The sequence below is a fragment of the Gallus gallus genome, chromosome 2 (assembly GCF_016699485.2).
Source record: "Gallus gallus isolate bGalGal1 chromosome 2, bGalGal1.mat.broiler.GRCg7b, whole genome shotgun sequence".
Classification (NCBI taxonomy): domain Eukaryota; kingdom Metazoa; phylum Chordata; class Aves; order Galliformes; family Phasianidae; genus Gallus; species Gallus gallus.
The window spans coordinates 119,642,683-119,651,397 of NC_052533.1; the positions used below are offsets into that span (position 1 = coordinate 119,642,683).

At 53.4% G+C, this 8,715-nt stretch overlaps 1 protein-coding gene across 2 annotated transcripts; it reads left to right on the plus strand.

Moving 5' to 3' along the window:
• Nucleotides 1-4,452, plus strand: LOC107055859 (SUN domain-containing protein 3-like). Of its 2 annotated transcripts, XM_040696028.1 has the most exons (9): nt 1-402; nt 560-609; nt 1,062-1,099; nt 1,369-1,492; nt 2,117-2,201; nt 2,735-2,835; nt 3,217-3,384; nt 3,768-3,854; nt 4,288-4,452. In XM_040696028.1, exons 2-9 carry the CDS (start codon nt 580-582, stop codon nt 4,402-4,404), a joined length of 750 nt encoding a protein of 249 aa, XP_040551962.1. In that variant the 5' UTR covers nt 1-402; nt 560-579; the 3' UTR covers nt 4,405-4,452. The 2 variants fall into 2 exon arrangements, with proteins under 2 accessions (XP_040551962.1, XP_040551961.1); XM_040696027.1 differs by lacking the exons at nt 1-402; nt 560-609 and having other exon boundaries at nt 616-1,099.
• Nucleotides 4,453-8,715: the final 4,263 nt, after the last annotated feature.

Genomic DNA, 8,715 nt, shown 5'->3' on the forward strand with positions numbered 1-8,715 from the left:
GCAGCAGGACCCAGAATGCAGGGAGGGGAAGCCAGTAGCACTGCGTGCTGCCGGGTTTTCTCCAGCCAGGTGGCCCAAAATCCCCTTCCGTGGGCACAGCCCTAGTCCTGCTCTGGGCAGAGCCGAACAGGGCCAGGCCGCTGCCCCGGTGGCACAGCAGAGCTCTTCATTCTCATGTGTACCACGGGTGCTGTGGCACTGTCCAGCTCTTGCTAAAGGGCCCTGGGACTCGCAGCTCTGCTGGGCAGAGGAACGCGGTGGCAGCCGTCTGCTCAAAGGACCCCAGGAGGCCGCGTCCCAGTGCTGGGCCGTGATAGCCACCGTCTGATCTCTCCCTTAGGCAACGCGCTGCCGAAGAGAGGGGAAGGAGGACTCCTGTCCTGCTTCTAGCAGTCCTTTCTGGTGAGTGTTCCCCACCCAAGGCCATCCCAGCAGAGCCGGGGAGCGGGACTGTCCCACACGGCGCTTCCCCGCTGGCTCTGGAGGAGGAAGATAGGGCTGCGGGGCTCAGAGCAGCCTGAACAAACTAACGGTCTCTCCCAACTGATGTCCCCCACAGCTGGAGCCTTCCTCTGGATAATGGCAACTTGGAAAACCAATGTCCTGCAGGTCAGTGCCGTGGTATGCGGAAGAGGCCAAAGCTCTGCCCTTCTGCCTCCACGGGGACGGGGGAGTTTGGCCATGGGCTCATCACTGCTGAGACCCAGGGTGGGCCCTTGAACCGGGCTGGGGGTCGCCTTGGCAGCAAGGTGGGCTTCAGCGTGGAAGCATCTTCCCAGTGTCCACCATGGAGCTCAGGCTGAAGGCAGCAGCGCATGGGAAGAAGGGGCCTTTGGCCCATCCGTGGCACTGCGGAGTCTAAAGGGGATGGGAAAGGAAAGGGAGAAGCAGCAGATGCTCTGCAGCACGTGGAGGGCCTAAGAGCACAACTTTGGGCAGCGGTCCTATACAAACTGCTGGGAAGCAGCAGGAAATCCTGCCAGCGGTTCCCTGGGAAGCTCCTTTGGAAGCCCTGGCCGTGCTCCGTGTGCTTCCTCCCACTGAATGCCTTTCTCTTCCAGGTGTCAGCAGGACCTGTGCATGAGCTCCCGTGTCTGGGGTAAGAACACTTCCCTGCCACGCACCTGCCTCTGTAGCGTGGCCTCAGCTGGCTGTGCACTCTTTGCACGCTTTTGCCTCGTGCCCAGGGCTCCAGCCTTTCCCATCTGTACAGTGGAAGGCAGCCCTTGGCAAAGCAAAGGAACGAAAGGGGCTGGGGGACAAGGAAGGGCACAACCCTGGGCCCAGAATCCTTCACCTCATAGCATTGGAGCTCTGACCTGCGGGGTGGACAGTGCTGAACAAGACTTGCTTTGCCTCTGCCTTTAGGAACTCACCGGTCTGCCTGGAGCTGAAAATGAAAACTATTCAGTTCTCGGCCAGAAAGGACCTCATTCTAGATGCCGTGTTTCACAGCCTGAAAGACAATGGGATCGACGGATTGAAGAGAGAGGTAGTGGTGCTGCTCCCTCGTGTTTCCTCTCAGCCCCTTCCAGAGACAGCCCTGTGCTCTGGCTGCCCGCCCCACACCTGGCTCTCGGGGCTCAGCCTCTCTTGTGTCTTGGAGCTGCTCTGCTCCCCTCACTGAGAGCTGCTGCTGGTGCTAGCTGCACGGTACAGCTGGGATCAGGGTGCTCTGTGCAGCGCTGTGAATTCCCCCGGGGCTGGGCCCCCGCCCCCAGGCACCTGCTGGGCTTGGCTAGGAGGCCACACACTGTCCCTTCTGAGAGACTTTGGCAGGGTCAGGCTTCTTAGCTGGAAGGGCCGTTCTCCAGGCCAGCTGCAACTGGACCAGTGCAGGGCGTGGCTGGCTCAGGGCATGATCTGACTGCCTGCCCAGGCTGGTCTGGAGGTGGCACAAGGCTGGCAGCAAGGGGATCAGGCAGAGCCCCAAGTCGGTCTGTGCTGTGTCTCTGGAGCCCAGTGGCTCATCAGGGCACACTTTCTGGAAGGTCTTGCCCGACTTCTGGAAGGACATGGAGCCCTGCCTTAGCTCTTGGATAGGACTCCCTGGTCACACCAATCTCCTCCTCTGTTTGTGCTCACTGCTCTATCTCCATTCCCTATTTGTTGCCAGGAAATTCTGCAGCTGACAAGAGAGGCAGTTGAGAAGGTGATGAAACACGACACCTGGCTGCCCAGTTGGGCTCTAAAAACCATGGGTACGTAGGCAGGCAGCTTCTCTACCCTCAGCTTTGCGTCTGGCACTCCCCAAAACCTGCCAAGCTCCGCTTTCTCTCAGAGTTATCTCATAGAGCTTTAGAATGGCTGAGGTCTCAAGGGACCTTACAGACCATCCCAGTCCAACTCCCTGCCATGGGCAGGGCTGCCACCCTTTCCGTCAAGGTGCCCAGGGCCCCAGCCAACTCGGTCTCCAGCGCCTCCAGGAGTGGGGCATCCATGGTTTCTCTGGGCAGCACGTGGCAGTGGGCAGGGTCAAGAATTTCCTCCTGACATCCCATCTAAATGTCCCCTCACTGAGAATTTAAAAAGCCTTCAGCTGCGCTCCCAGGCCTGACGGGCTCCTTTCCCCAGGTGCTCAATCAGTGGTTCAGGCCGGGACTCAACAGTTCCCCTACGCGGCGGGAGGGATTTTGCACCCCAGAGTCCTGCCAAGAGCTTCAGGGAACGAGCATTCACTGCTTCAGCTCGTCTCTGGGCTGTCCTAGTGCACGTCTTCCCATCTTTATTTCAGGTGCCACTATTGATGTGGAGAGGACATCCAAGAGTTATGGGGGGAACCGCTGGCTTTCTCCATTCTTTTCCTCCGCAAAGCCTCCTGAGACGATCTTGCAGGTATGGCAGGAGAAATGGTGGCTGTGGGTTCACTGCCTTGCCTTCTGGCTGCAGGAGCAAGCGCACAGCAATTTCCTTTGGCCCAGCTGCACTGCTCAGCCCACACTCTTCCCCACCTTACTGACACCAGCGTTGGGAAGGTGATGGGGTGACAGATGCTTGGGAGCGCCGCCCCCACCGGCTCTGGGCAAGCAGAGAAAGGCAGTTGACTCCAGGCCTATTGTCCAAACCTTTACATATTCCCCTCCTGACCCTTGAGTAGCGTTCCATTGTGAGGAGAATGGCAGCCCACAGAGAAGGCAAGGTCTGTGCTCCTTGCCGAACAGCCGGCTCTGGCGGCTCCTTGCCCCACCGCTGATGGACGCGTCTTTCTCATTTCAGCCTGATATTTCTGCTGGCAACTGCTGGGCTTTCCAAGGATCTCGGGGCCACGTGGTCATCCGGCTGCCGGAGAAAATCTGGCCCACGGCTTTTACCATCTGGCATATCTCCAAGGCAGTCTCTCCCTCTGGGGAAGTCAGCACTGCCCCCAGAGAGTTTGTTGTCTCGGTAAGTCTGTGCCCGCTGCTGCTTCTGGAGGGGCCCAAGGAAACGCTTTGCCATAGAGCCCCATAAGACCCCAGAGAGCCCCCAGAGAGCCCCGTAGCCACCCAACAGAGCCCCACAAAGCTCCGTAACTGCACCATAGAACCTGCCCAAGGGCACGGAGACCCTTGGGGTGGTTACACGTCTCCGGAGGCCTCTGCTGCTCTTCGTCGCTGAGCAGCTGGGAGCAATTGCTCCACGTGGCCTGACTCAGGTTCACCCTCCTTTGTGCTGCAATCCTGTCAGTGCTGAGGGGAGGGGGGGAGAGGGCTCCCGGCTTCGGCCTCGGCGTGTTCTTTTTCGCATGGCCTGCCTCAGCGTGACCGCCACCATCTCTTGTCTTTGAGGGAGTGGATGAGGACGAAGGTGAAGCTCTCCTGGGGTCATTCATTTATGACGTGGACGGAGAGATCGCCCAGACCTTCCAAGTGCAGGTATGGCAAGTGCTTGCAGCAGAATGCCAGGGAGGAAGGCCGGGCTGCCTGCAAGTCCTGGGAAGAAAGGGTTTGCCTGATCACCCAGGCCTTCCTCTGCTCTCCAACGCGGCCGACTCCTGCGGGGCTGACAGACGAGGTGGCCGTCCCACCTTTGGAAGCACTTTTTCTTCCTGGTACAGAAGAGAGAGCAGCAGCAGGAAGGCGGCGCGGGAGGGAAACTGTCCCCCTGCGGGCGCGGAAGAGACGAATGCTGGTGGCGAGGAGGACTGCAGCTGCCTTCCCCCATCAGCATCGCCGTCCCGGCGTCCCACGGCAGGCCGGGGAGCAGAGCAGAGCAACTCGGGGCTCCGCAGCTGGCAAAGGGAGCTCTGTGGATGTGCTGCGGCTCTTCCCACGTGCGTAACGAAGCTTCTCCTCTTTGTCCTCACAGGAGGAGCCCCGCAAAGCCTTCCGCCAGATCAAACTGGAGGTGCGGAGCAACTGGGGAAACAAGGAATACACCTGCCTGTACAGAGCCGATGTTCACGGCAACCCAGAAAAGGCATAATAGATACGTAGAACGGAATAATTAAATAAAAAGATGTTGCCACCTTTCTGCCCGTGTTGAGGGTGATCACTAAAGCAGCGTGGTGGGGTTGGGAGGAGGCAGGGGCTGCAGGGCCGAGTCGGGTGAGCGCCACGCCGCGCTGTGACGTCATCACCGTGCGCCGCGAGGAGGAGGCGGCCATGCGGAAGCGGTGCGGGGCTTTGGGTTGGATATTAGGAAGAAGTTTTTCACACAGAGGGTGGTGCCACCCTGGAACAGGTTGCCTGAGGAGGTTGTGGATATCCCATCCCTGGAGGCATTCAAGGCCACGCTGGATGTGGCTCTGGGCAGCCTGGTCTGCTGGTTGGCGACCCTGCACGTAGCAGGGAGGTTGAAACTCAATGATCATTGTGGTCCTTTTCAACCCAGGCCATTCTATGATTCTATGCACTAGATTGGGCTGGCCAAGGTTCCCATCCAACCTAGCCTCTTTGTACGCCTCCAGGAATGGAACATCCACAGCTTCTCTGGGCAGCCTGTTTCAGTGCCTCACTACCCTCTTTCAGTTTAAAAAACATTCCCCCTTGACTTACCGCTATCAGACGGTGTAAAAAGTCGGCCTCCACCTTGTTTATAAGCTCCATTTAAGTACTGAAAACCTGCAATGGATGTCACCTTGGAGCCTTCTCTTCTCAAGACTGTGCAAGCCAAGCTTCCTCGGCAGGTCTTCATATGAGGGCTGCTCCAGCCCTCTGATAGTCTGCGTGGCCCTCCTTGGGACCCACTCCAACAGCTCCACATCTTTCTTGTGCTGGAGGTTCCAAGCCTGGATGCAGTGCAACAGTTGGGGCTTCAAGAGGACAGAGTAGAGATGGACAATCACCTCCCTCATGTTGCTGGCCACCCCTCTTTGGAGGCAGCCCAAGATGCTGTTGGCCTTCCAGGCTGCAGGAGCACACTGCTGACTCATATCCACAAGACCTCCTCTTCAGGGCTACTCTCAAGGAGTTCTTCTCCCAGTTTGTAGATAGATCTGTGGTTGCCTCGACCCACAACACCTTGCACTTGGCCTCACTGAATGTCATGAGGTGCGTCCGCCTTTTAAGTCTGTCTAGGTCCCTCTGGATGGCATCCCTTCCTTCTACTGTATCAACTGTACCGCTTGGTGTCATCTGAAACTTGCTGAGGGTGTAGCAGATCCTACTCTCCCTGTCATTGATAAAGATGGTGAAGAGCATTGGTCCCAAGACAGACCACGCCTGACGGACACCACTTGTGATTAGACTCCATCTGAGCATTTAGATGTGGATGTCACAACCCTCTGGCTGCAACCATACAACCAATTCTTTATCCATAGAGTAGGCTAGCCTTCAATTCCACCTCTCTATTTGAGGTACTCCAGGTGCTCTAAGTATCCCAGAGTATATCTTGTCTCAATCATTGCAAACTATAAAACCCAGAGGGTTAAATTAATTGGAACTGATACTAAGCTTTTTCACTATGTACAAAAGTACTCATTTAAAACATGTTTAAGGTGATAATTTTCATTGGGCATACTTCCACTCAAAAACAAAACCTGCATCTGGTTGGATCTTAATGTAAATCATTTATTGTTGGTATGATTGCTCCACGGAGCAACTTCTAAAGACAGCTTCATTTAGAAATTACAATGCCTTGAGTTTTGAAAAGTTGTTCACATATTGATGTCTGCACTTCAGAGTCCATATTGATTCCATTTTTAAAGTCACAGTAATGAACACAAGCTAAAAAAAAGCACTGATGATCTTTAATGGCATATTTGAAGTCCTACCATCATGACTGTTTATAAAAATGTGGCAATCCAGCAAACTTATGACAGATGATCAGGATGCACTATGATTCCCTGAACCTATGTTGCTTTGTTTCATAACCTGGCAATGCTGTTAGAGTGAGTTGCCCTCAGAAGCATAGACCAGCTTCCACACGTACTCTGTTGTCCTTCTATCACTGTTCTGCACAGAGATACAAAGCAAGATCTGCAAAGAGATTACATGATGGAAAGTAACCTTTTTTAAAAACTGATGGCAATTGCAAAGAACAGAATGGCAAAATGAAAGGGAGAACCCTTCAAGACTGAAGAGGAAAGAATCACAAAGAAAACAAAGATATACCGATCCAGACTACTTTAACACTTCCATGCAAATGCACTCTTCTAATAATTTTTAAATTGCAGTAAGATGAGCATCGGTCTCCTTTCTGAGGCAACAAGTGATAGGACTGGAGGAAATGAGCTCAAGTTGCACCAAGAGAGGTTTTGACTGGGTACTGGAAAGAATTTCTTCATGGAGAGAATGGTTAGTCACTGGAATGGTTGCCCAGGGAATTGCTGGAGTTGCCATCTCTGGAGGTATTTAAGATATGCGCAGACTAGGCACTGTGGAACATGGTTAAATGGTAGACTTGGTAGTGATAATTTGATGGTTGGATTTGATGATATAGAAGTGTCTTTTCTGAGTTAAATGACTACATGATCCTATTATTCTATGAAAAAAAAGAAAAAAAAAAGTATGGATATAGAATCATAGAATCATAGAATGGCCTGGGTTGAAAAGGACCACAATGATCATAGTGTTTCAACCCCCCTGCGGTGTGCAGGTTCACCAACCACCAGACCAGGCTGCCCAGAGCCACATCCAGCGTGGCCTTGAATGCCTCCAGGATGGGGCATCCTCAGGCAACCTGTTCCAGTGTGTCACCACCTTCTGTGTGAAAAACTTCTTCCCAATATCCAACCTAAACCTCCCCTGTCCCAGTTTAAAACCATTCCCCTTTGTCCCCTTATCACTATCCACCCTTGTAAACAGCCGCTCCCCTTCCTGTTTACACGCTCCCTTCAAGCACTGGAAGGCCACAATGAGGTCTCCCCGGAGCCTTCTCTTCTCCAAGCTAAACAAGCCCAGTTCCCTCAACCTTTCCTCATAGGAGAGCTCCCAGGATACACAACCCTGCTTCCACCTTCTATGCATTTCCCCCTTTTCTCTCAGTTTGAGCTGCAGGTCCTTGCACTGCCACGACGGTCACCTGCCTCCCCTGCTGAACTACTTCTGCTCGGGGATGGAGAGCCGTTGCACTCTCAGAAGGGTGTCCTTAAAGAGCTGCCAGCTCTGTTCTGTACCCATGCCCTTAAGGACAGTTTCCCAGGGGATCCCACTCAGCAGTTCCTTGAGCGGCGGAAGTTTGCTCTCCTAAAGCACAGGGTCCTAGCTCTGCTTTTAGCCAAGCCTGCATTCTTCAAGATCACAAACTCCACCAAGGCATGGTCACTACAGCCCAGGCTGCCTCCAATCTTAATGTCTCTAATGCTTTCCTCTTCACTACTGAGCACCAGGTCCAGCAAGGCTTCACCTCAGTTCGGTCCATCTATTACCTGGACCAGGAAGTTGTCCTGAACAGACTCCAGGAATCTCCTGGATGGTCGGCCACCTGCCAGGCCACTATCCCAGCAGATATCCGGGTGGCTGAAATCCCCCATCAGGACAGGAGCCCGCGAGCGCAACACCTCCTGCAGCTGAAGCAAGAAGGCCTGGTCCACAGCCTCCTCCTAATTGGGTGGCCTGTAGCAGATCCCAGCCACTAGATGCCCTTTGCTGGACTGATCCTTGATTTTCACCCACAAACTCTTGACCTGATGGTGGCTGTTCCTCAGACACAGCTCTTCACAATCTATCCACTTCCTAACATAGGGGGCAATGCCGCCACCCCTCCTACCCTGTCTATCCCTTCTGAAAAGCCTGTAGTCCTCAATCAGGGTATTCCAGTTGTGCGATTCATCCCACCGTGTTTCCGTGATAGCAATCTCAAACTGCAATTTCTGTCATAGCAAAACAATTGAAAAAAATGACTTTTTGAGTAACCTTTCTAGTTAACCTAAAATGTCTATGAAAACTAATTCAGTTTTTGGAGGGGCACTTCACATAATAATACAAATCACCACTAAATAGATAGAAAACAGCTTGATGTAAGCACTGATGCTAGAATGACTCTATTCTTAGTTGCCTTTGCACTGATAGTTATGTTTCCCCTCATTTTCTGAGCATGTCTTCCCACGATATTGAAATCTGTCCTCATTTTTCCAATCAAATTCACGTTCGAAAGAGTTTTTCAGAAATCAAGATACTTGCAAAAAATCTTGCTGTAAGTGTCAACGGTTTACGGGCTGGTTCGGCCCAGTTCCATGACTGGCGGGGCGGAGGGATTTTGCAAAATCCGTGCCTCCGGAAAAGGGAGACAGGGGACCCCAAAATAATTAAAAACAGCGGCAAGGATCTTAGGAGAAACAAACTAATTTACTAA

Coding starts and splice junctions, on each gene's coding strand:
- LOC107055859 (XM_040696027.1), top strand. CDS start 816: ATGGGAAGAAGGGGCCTTTGGCCCATCCGTGGCACTGCGGAGTCTAAA. Junction 2,202..2,734: donor TTGGGCTCTAAAAACCATGG/GTACGTAGGCAG, acceptor TCTTTATTTCAG/GTGCCACTATTGATGTGGAG. Junction 3,385..3,767: donor CCAGAGAGTTTGTTGTCTCG/GTAAGTCTGTGC, acceptor CTTGTCTTTGAG/GGAGTGGATGAGGACGAAGG.